The sequence below is a fragment of the Fukomys damarensis genome, unplaced genomic scaffold (genome assembly GCF_012274545.1).
Source record: "Fukomys damarensis isolate Sample0158 unplaced genomic scaffold, DMR_v1.0_HiC HiC_scaffold_5, whole genome shotgun sequence".
In the NCBI taxonomy this organism is placed as follows: Eukaryota; Metazoa; Chordata; class Mammalia; order Rodentia; family Bathyergidae; genus Fukomys; species Fukomys damarensis.
Genome location: NW_022900917.1, coordinates 79,877,534 through 79,887,865, shown reverse-complemented (window position 1 = coordinate 79,887,865; position 10,332 = coordinate 79,877,534). Strand labels below are relative to the sequence as shown.

General features: G+C 43.9%; 1 protein-coding gene across 5 annotated transcripts in view; it reads left to right on the top strand.

Annotated features, from left to right (window-relative positions):
* The window catches only part of Fam135b (family with sequence similarity 135 member B), a 322,410-nt gene that overhangs the window by 291,240 nt on the left and 20,838 nt on the right, over nt 1-10,332 (top strand). For all 5 annotated transcript variants that reach the window (XM_010629616.2, XM_010629613.2, XM_010629612.2 and 2 more), the window contains exons 12-13: nt 860-1,014; nt 8,299-10,315. In XM_010629616.2, the coding sequence (XP_010627918.1) occupies nt 860-1,014; nt 8,299-10,315 (2,172 nt within the window). The remainder of the gene's footprint in view (nt 1-859; nt 1,015-8,298; nt 10,316-10,332) is intronic.

Below are 10,332 nucleotides of genomic sequence, written 5' to 3'. Positions count from 1 at the left end.
ACCTTGAGAAAAAAAAAAAAAAAAAAAAAAAAAAAAGAAAATCTTTGGGTCATGGAGAAAATGGACATTTAAAAAAATCATACATGGAAGGAATAAAGCATGATTCTTAAACTAGGGGAACTTACACCCATATTAAGGATACTAATTATCCATATAATAGTCAAAAAAGGCTATTTTACATGGTTTTTAATTCAAGTGTACCAAAATATGGCTTGGGCCCTACATGGTATAATATAGGAGAAAGAGTAACAGGTAAGTACTTCAAAGTACTAATTTAAGATTTCTCATACCACAGCAATATATGCACACCCATGTTTATAGTGGCATAGTTTGTAATAGCTAAAACTTGGGAACAGCCCAACTGCCCATCAACTGGAGATTGGATAAAGATGTGGCTTTTCTATAAAATGGAGTACTACTCAGGCATGAAGAATGAGAAACTAGAGTCATTTATAGGTAAATAGATGCATATTGAGTCCATACTCTTAAGTGAAATAAATGGGACATACATATGTAAAACATACTAATAATTTGATTCCTAGCCAGGAATTCAGGTGGCATTCCACTCTTTTGTAACATTTGCTAACTATGTGTGATGGATAACCTCACGTGTCACCCAGTCCTGCAATTTATGGCCTCTGACCCCAGCACCTTGAAGCAATTCCCAAACAGAGCTGACTACTATGGCTTTGGGGGCTGAGGGTGTGGCTAAGAAGCAGGGAAGTGTGGATGGAGAAGCAGATGGCTGTGGCCACAGTCTGCTCAGAATTTCTGAGTGTCCTCCTGTGATTAGCACTTCAGAACACTTTTAAGGACTGTCATTGTTTCTTGAGTGCTCACCCTGTCCATGTGCCACCAGGATGCAGACCCACAGCCAGCTGTCCCTGGATGTGCGGAATTCCGAGTACCTCACCAGCATGCCCCCACTGCCTGCAGAGTGCCTGGACATTGATGGTAATTGCAACACCCTGCCAGTCATCTTTGAGGACAGATACGTGGACTGCCCAATGAAAGGTTTGGCTTCTTCTGTTGTTTTGGAAAGGTTCAGTAATCCAGCTTTCTGGGATATGTGTGGTAGCTCATGACTACAGTACTAGCACTCCGGAGGCTGAGGCAGGAGGATTGCCATAAGTTCAAGGCCAGCCTGAACTATGTGGTGAAGCCCTGTCTCAAAAATACACAAACAAACATACAAACAAACAAGGCTCTCCGGAGGTGGAGTCTTGGAGGTCACACTGTGTCCTCAACAGCAATAGGACCTAATTTAAAAAGTGCCCCTCCAATCATAGTGAGAGAGCAAGAATTAAGGCCAAGCTGTTTGAAAAGACTTCTTCATAGTGAAGGCTCCAACATCAGTCCCTTCGGTGTGGAGGGGCCCAATGCCTCGGTGTTGTCAACGGCCAGAGTGGAATCAGCCCGCACATGCTGACTTGGGAATCGGCAAAGGTCCCTTCTCATCACAAGTGTGAGATTCAAACATACAGTCACCCCTGCTTGAGGTTCATTGGCCTCAGGTTCAGAGTCCCTTTTTGATGACATGGGCCAGGCAAAGTACTTAGGGAAACGGCTGCAGAACTACTTGTGTGAGTGAATGACTCATTTTGGGGAGAAAAGAAAGCATGTTTGTGTGTGTGTGCTTCTGTCTGTGTCTCCTGTGGAGCTGGTACTGCAGTGTACTACTGGAGCATCTGGACATGTGAAACATGTCTGTGCTCTGTCCTGTCCTGCAGCCCGAGTACAGAAACCCAGGAAGGGCCAGAATAGGCTGGGCTCTCTGCTGGAGGTGTAGGGGTTCTATCTCATTAATCCTGTACAAAACCTCACAATTCGTACTTTGCAGACAGAAACTGGGCACAAGGATGGTGAGTGTTCTTTAATGCTGGTATGACAGGGACCGAGCAGTCCAAGCCAGCAACCCTGACTCAGAAGCTCATGCTCTCCCTCACTCTTTCCCATGCGGGGCCTCAAACCATTAGTTCTTAGGTGTCCATCATTCAAATGCAAGGTTGGTAGAGCTACGTGGCAGAGGTTCTGCACTGTTGAGACATCTAGGTGACTTCCAAGGACAGCGCATCCCTGCAACTGGGAATTTGGTGCTCAGTTATACTGACATCTAGTGTCAATCTGATGTATGACAGCTGGGATGTGTACTGGTCCAGTATCAGCCTCCAATCTAACCAATCAAAATCAGTTGAAAACAGAGCGTTAAACCTTTTCCTTAGAGGCAACAAGTGTGTGTGTGTGGGGGTGTGTGTGCATGCACGCGTGTGCATGTGTGTACACAAATACAGATATGTAGTCTTTTTTTCTGCAAATGCTAATAGATATTCCAGTGAACGTAAATCTCAGTCCCTCAGCACATGTGTGCGATTCCTACTGCATGCCTTCACTTTCTTTCAGCCAGCTTTATCTCTGAGCCTCCATCCTGCAGCATCCACTGGCAAGTCAGGGTCGGTCTCCCTGGGCTTGCTCTGCCTTCTGTTTCCCTTTGCCTCTCGTGTCAGTGTCCCTGAGTGTGAATCAGCAGCAAAACATGGCCGGGGCCATCTCTCCAGGAATCGTTCACTGCCTGTGCCCATTAGCATTTGAAGATCAGCATCTCATTGCATCTGTGTAATGTGCATGAGGTTGGATCCCATCTCTTGTCTCATGTTCTAGAAGAACCCCAGACAGTCACCGTCAGAGGCCTGGCTGTCTCCTTGGACTTCTCTCCATACGCCTCCACCTGCATTGGATCCATCCCATCCCCCAAACTGCTTTACCAGCATCGTCTGTGTGTCCCCAGTCATGTTCCTTCATGAATTGCTTGGATGGTTTTTTCATTCCAAATCAAAAGGTTTATCAATGAAGAACTGTTTCCTCTTTCCTCGAGAGCTTGATGACCTTAATATTCACTCCTTGCTGTGAGGTTGTCAGATTTGTAGCCCATCCTTTTGGTGTGTAATACCAGAGGAAAGAAAAAGATTGGTCACTAACACTGTTCATGGGCTACCCAGAACCATGGCTTGGAAACCTGCTGAATACCACATGCTCAGCAAACTCTGTCTTCATTGTAAGTGCCTACCCCACCTTTCCATGGCCCTGTCCCATGGCCATGGAATGGTTCGCCTGAGAGTTAGACAGACTATCTAGATTTGAGTCTTTTTCTCAAATATTAATAACTATGTGAAGTTGGGCAAAAGGGGCAGTAATTGTCGCTCCCCAGGGTAAGTGTGTCTTAATTACTTTCTTATTTCTAGGACAAAAATAGCAGACACCCACAAGTTAAAGGAGTCAAGGCTTACTTTGGCTCACAGTTTATAGAGGTTTCAGTCCACAATCGGCTGGCTCTAAGGTAGGGTATCATGGCATCACAGAAGAGAAACAGTCAATAGCCGGAGGCAAAAAGCAGCAAGGAGCAGCAACAGAGTAGACCTCCCTTCCCCTTTTGCCCCATCCAGTCTACCAGCCTTTCGGGTGGTGCCGCCCACACCCAGGGTGGGCCTTCCCGTTATCCATACCCAGAACTAAAGCAAATTAGTGGTCTAATTTCATACCCCATACCCTTCATCCCAATATCACATACCCTAGGTCCAGCCAGCATTGGAAAGCCCACCACCGAGTGCATGGTGAGCAATGATCAGACCCATCCATAGGCAGTGAAAGGACGGACAGGCCTGGAGCAATGGATGGTAATGCGTGCTCATTTCATTTCATGCCCTAGTGAGTACCTACTTTGAATCTTTAAATGTGATCCTTAGATCCTCAGATTCTCACATAGCTCTACTGTTGTAGGTAAATTGTTGCTACATAGGGAACAACTTTCCTGCTGCATCTCTTGCAGCGTGTCTTACTTTTCGACGATAAGTGCTTTCTATTCCAAGCATCTACGTCCGGTCTCTGAAAACATAATTACCAAACCCCTCACCCATCTGTGCCCTGTATCTTGGTCCATATTTCAGATTCTCTTGCCTGTCCAGCTCCATGTCCAGTGCTGTGTTCACCCTTGCTGCACATGCTTAGGAGCTCACCCACACCTGCCTGAGCTGTGTGACTCAGGGTGCAGCCTCCTGTAACTCAGTCTCTCCTTCCCCAAAAAGCTTAGTTCATGTTTCCAAGGACACTGTCCACATTTATTTTTGTCTTCTTTTCCTTTTCAAAAAAGGATTAATTTAATAGAAATTTCAGCTTCTGAGCAAAGAAAGAACAAAGAGGGAGTTGCCAAGAAACCTCAGATACACCCTGACCCGTCGTATCGTCCCCCGCACACACATTGTCCACATCCCGCTCCCAGAAGGCACATTTCTTAACATCAGTGATCCACAAGGGAGGTCATTACCACCCAGAATTCACTTTAATGAGGACGACTCTTGGCTCATTCTGTGAGCGTGGACAGATGTGCCGGGGCGTGCGTCCACCATTGCAGTATCATACAGAGCAGTTTCTCTGCACAGAGGTCCCTGCGCTCTGTGTATCATCGCTTCCCGTCCTCTAGTCCCTGGCACCCACTCACCTCTTCACTGCATCCACAGTTTTCCTGCCACCCACTTCATTTTGGCAGGAGAACAAGCTATACTTGTATATGTTTCTCAATATTTTGAAAATCCCATCAAGGCAGGGGCTGATTTGCTCTGAAGAGGATGCCCACTTCTACTCTCTCCTCTTTGTTCTGTTGGATTTTGCTTCTAGTCTCAGTTCATTTTATGAACACAGTTTATCAGATAGGTACCAACCACAGAGCTAGCCTGGGAGCTATAGCGAGTCATAAAACAACCCCTGCTCTCCTGAGGAGATATGCGATGAACAAACAGACCATCGTGTGGCAGGTAAGATGTGGAGGAATTTCCATAGAAAATCTCAGCTTCACTGTATGCTGTGGGTAGATCTCTCAGAGGAGGGGAAGTGCGCTCACAGCCTCTCCAGCTGGAGAAAGTGCATCCAGGAAAGGAAGATTTTCATGTTTTTCTTTACCCAATCAAAAGTTTCTGTTAGAGTTATGAGATGATGATGTTCAAAAACCCCAAATGGTATCTACAGAGTTTATTTCATAACATTCAGAAGAGATGATATTCATTTAGCTTCTGTTAAATCCATGAAAAGTATTTAAGTTTTTTAAAGAAAATAAAACACACGCCCTTCTTTTGTTTTGTGTGTAGGGAAAATAAATAATATATCTTGTGATTTTCTGGTCAGAGCTGTGGGACAGATAGACTTGGGAGACATTTATTCTTGCTAATTATGATTAGAAAGGAAAGAGAGATAAAGGGAGGAGAAAAGAGGGAGAAAGAGGAAGAAGGATGAAGAAGATGAAAAAGAAGAGAGAATGAAGGAGAAAAGACATTGAGAAAGATAATAATTGACCCTAAAGAAAAATAAGAAAAAGATGACTCTACCTGTTGTCTGCCTGTGAAATCAATATGATTCTGCAGCCTTCCTTATGGTATGACTATCACAAAGGATAATTACCCAGTTGCATAATTTAGGCTAACAGTGTTTTCTGCACAAAGCAGAAATTTTCCCATGTGTGACTTCTTTTGCATCATGGCTATTCTGAGAGTTGTGACTTTCTAAGGGTTGCTGAGTACTGGGAATCTGCCCATCTTAGAGCTGAGAAAAGAGAACTAGTAAACTGTCATGGGAAAAGCTAATTTCAGTTCCACAGTTGTCCAGACTTTTTTTTTTTCAGACCCTTTTGACTGGCAAGTGGCAGAGTCAGTGTTGGAAATCAGACTTTCCTGAAGCTAAGCTTGTGATTCTGAAGTTATTTTGCATAAAATAGAGAAGCCTCAATATTTATAACTGGAATTTATTAAAAAGACTTTGTTAAGTTTTTCTTTAGCAAAATACAAATCAGACAGGAAAAACCAAGAGTTAGGTCAAGCTTCACATTAATGGGCACAGTTCCTATAAGAGAGACTTCATATCAGAGTCCAGAAATCTGCTAAGGGCTCCCAGGCCACTCATACCTCTGGCCAGGGGGCTACAGATTCTCATTTCCCACAAAGCCTCAGATGCAATAACTTGCTAGAATGACTCGCAGAACTGAGGAAAAGATTGCACTTACACTTACATTCTTATAGCCAATGCAAAGAATACAAATAAAGAGCAGCAGGGAAGGGAGGGGAGGAGAGAGAAAGACGGAAAAAGAGAAGGAGGAGGAGAGGGAAGAAAAAGAAGGAAATGAAGAGGAAGAGAGAGAAAAGGAAGGAGGAGAGGGGAGAAGAAGAAGGGGGAAGGAAAAAGAAAAGAAGGAAGATAAAGAGGAAAGAGGGAAGAGAAGAGGAGAGAGGAGAAGAGAGAAGAAAGCAGAGAAGAGAGAAAGAATGTCCCCAGGCTAAGGTCTGGGGAGCCTCAAATAGGAAGTTCCTCTGTTCCCAGGCACTGCCCCCTCTTGGAACATTAGTCTGCACTGCCAACCAGAAAAGCTCACCTGAGCTAGGGCATCTAAACTATTGTGCTTTCATTATATGGCCTGATCAATTCAGCCACCGGCTCAATGACGGAACGCAGTCTTTTACCAGGGACCAGACTGATACTACTTTCTCCATGTCATAAGCCACTGATCACAGCTTTGCTCTTTCTATTTGGGCCATACCCTGTCCCAACTCATCATAAATAATATAAACTGTTTATGAATCCAGCATAGGTCACCTCATTAGCATAAATAATCAGAACCCACATGAATGATGAAGACACTTGTATCATTTGGGAAATTCCAAGGAGTGGGAAAATATTTCCCATGGAAAAGAAACAAAACTGCCAAATTTCTTTTATACAGTTCGGTGTAAATACAACTTGTGAATATTACAGTGGTACCTCGGTTCATGAATGCTTTTATTTGTGAACAGTTTTGTAAACAGACAAAAGCATTGGGCAAAATTTGGCTTTTTGTTTGCAAACGCTACATCAGGTGACAAATAGGACCTCAGCCATCTTTCTGGCACAGACACAAACACGGCCATCATTTCCAAACTCTTAGAACAAACTAAGTTCACAATCATGAAGTTCAATCATTTTTGTCGTTGAGACAAGTTGTGTGCAAAGCCTACCCCTAAACACTTGAGGAGATAATCATTAACTATTCAGCACCAAATGTGGAAAATCTCAAGTGGCAGCGGACCTCCAGCTCATCGGCTCTTTCCCTCTCCCACACCTTCAAAGCTTCACAGCCAAGGTAGCAGGAAGCTCAGTCGGCTCCTTCGCGGCAACCTCTCCGTTATCTCGTGTCACTTTGAACCATTTTCAGTTTATTTACTACGCAATAGACAGTCATTCTTTATACTCTGCTAGCTTTGGTTTTAATGTACCGCTGCGTCTTTCTGTTACACACCGCTGACATTTGTTTTGATTTATTTACAATATATGCTGCGCCATTTTGATTTTTATTGTGTTGGGTTGGTTGAATAAGTCTGTGACACTCAAACACTTGGGGGGATAGTTAAAAACGATACCAGTATTTGATCCAGTTTCATCTCAACTGTGTTATAGCTGGACATTTTAGATGTTTATCAAAGGACTAATATGGGGAAGAAAGTCAATGTGTGAAATAATAAATGTGTGACATTTATAAGTAATGTTGGCTCAGAACAAACCTTTGAAAACTTAGTTGACAAATTTTTTGGATCAACTGAAAAAAAAAGCATGAATTTTGAAATCTCTGAATGCCTTGGTTCTCAGTATTATTCTTTTTTGAATTTACTTCTTATTAATGTAATTTTTAAGATGTTTTTCTGACAGTATCACATCACTTTTTAGCATGGGTAAATAGGAGTGTCACTTGTATGTTATCATACCGCTCACATGTATTTTTTGTCTATTATTTATTACTGTAGTAGTTTCATGCTGTGTATATACCATAACCAACCTATTCTCTATGAGAAACATATTTACAGCCATTGCTACAAGTTTATAATGTATTTTTCTATCTTCTTTTATATGCATGTCATATAACATTGAAAAAATGTTTTTCTTTATTGAGAAAAGGATACACGATGCAAAATCCACAATTTTGATAACTGAAAATTGCCAACTGTTTTGCAGTGCTTTATTATACTGGGTGTCTTGTCTTTTGGGGGCTTTTAGTTAGCTAATGAATGAATGCATTAGACGCTTTTGGGTTTTAGTTAGAATTTTACATAGCTTGCATTTTAATTCTTTGGTTCTTTGCTGTTTCTATTAACTCATAGCATTATTTTAATAAATGTTATAATGCCAAACTAAAAAAAAAATAAGTTCATCAACTGAGGAGGTACCACTGTATTTGTAAATTATAATACAATTTTCCAATTTTCTTTTCTGTTTTTTTTTTTTTTTTTGCAGGACATAGTTTGAGTGTTTATCCTAATTTTGACATTCCGGCAACAATCCCTACAATAATGGACCTAAAAGAGAAAGAAGAAAACCATATTGTAAATGCAAAATCATCTTTTAAGGAAGGCCTTGTCTTGTCTACGATGAAACCAATCCAAATGGGCTCTGAGGAAGAAGTTAGTAGGTGTCCAGAGCCAGGAGAGAATGTGACCACACAAAACCAGGTGGACATGTGCTTCGAATCTGAGGTGTATCTGACAATTGGTGAATTCCAGAATAAAGCAGGAGTGCCTGAAGATGAATGTTGGACTGGTCAGGGGTCTGATGTTGGAACATACCCATCCGCAGAGGGGGACACACCTAGGAACCTGGGCCCAGAGGATGGGCAGGCCCCGGGACTGACCTACATTGATGTGAAATGCAGCAATAAGAACCCACACAGAGCTGAACCCATGGAACTCCTCAGTGTTCATTATGAGAGAAGAAGCTCCAGAGACAAGAACAGTTTTGAGAGGATCGTGCCAAGCAAAATGGCAGCAGGTGGAAATCACCAAGATGCTATCTCTCCAGACAAAACAGCCCTCCCTGAGCTGCATACTCTAGGAAAGGGAGCAGACCGGGAGGAAAAACTAGGGCTGCTGAACCTGAAGCTCACACCTCCTGAGCACTGTGACGCCCCTAGCTCCACTCTGAGAGCACCCTTGGATGTCAGGTCTTCCCTGCAGGACCCTCATACAGAAGAGCAGGAGGAGCTGTCAGTGCTTTCTGGGGTTATCAAGAGATCTTCCTCCATCATATCTGACTCGGGCATTGAGAGCGAACCAAGTTCGGTGGCCTGGTCAGAAGCTCGAAGCAGGGCCCTGGAGTTACCCAGTGACCGGGAAGTCTTGCACCAGCTGGCTCGGAGGTATGCCCTGCACAGGAACTCCTTAGAGGGCGGCCACACAGAGAGTAACACAAGCCTGCCCAGTGGCATCCAGGCTTCTCTTACCTCCATCAGCTCCTTGCCTTTTGAGGAGGAGGAGCGAGAGTTAGCACTCACCAAGCTAACCAAGTCTGCATCTGCACCTCAGATTAGCAGCCCAGAAGATCCTGCTGAGGGTGCAGATGTCACGAAGAAACAGCGAGGCTCTGCTGAAGCTTCAGATATGCACAGCATGAGCCAAATTTCCCCTGAACACAGTTCTCAACCTTCTGGTGGCTCCAAAACCAAGGATGATGAGGAAGGCCATTCACTGGTGGAAGTAGATTTAGATGCTGAGAAACAGCAGGGGCCTGGTTACATGGACATCCCCAAAGGCAAAGAGACTCAGTCTTATGCTGATGGAGGCTGTTCTCTGGATGGCAGACCTGAGAGCACTCCAAGTGTTGAAACCAAAGGTATTGACTTAAAAATACCGCACACCATAGTACTTGAAAATACAAGGACCAGGTTTTTCCAAAGAGGACTAATGGAAACCCCAAAGGGCAGACCTAAAGACTTGAATGTGGGCAAACACAATCTGTCCAACAGCAGCATCTCAGAGGTTGGGGAGATGTCTCACCATAAGGTGCCTGAATTCAGCTGTCCATCAGCGGCCAATGCCATCCACCCAAATTCTGCAGGCCAGCAATGCAGTTCACCTTGCTTCATTGATGACACAATGTTGAACAGAGAACCTGATGCCTCTCTGGAGACTGAACATGAAGCTGGTACTGTGTGCCCCACTGTGACTCACTCCACTCCCTCTCCTGTTTTGAGAAACCAGGAGCCAAAGGGAGGAACTTCCATCTTGGGGTCCCACCTGACCCCTACAGAGACCTTTACTCTGGACAGCCTGAAGGCTGTGGAGGTTGTCAACTTATCCCTGTCTTGCACTGCCACATGTCTCCCTTTCTCCTCTGTGCCCAAGGAGACCCCTGCCAGGGCTGGATTCTCTTCCAAACAGACACCAGTTCCTATCACCCATCAACCTTTGGGTTCCTTTGGAGTCATTTCTACCCATTCTAGCAAATTGGAGGATGAAGTCAGTGAAAGGATGTTCAGGTAAGTTTGAAGATGGC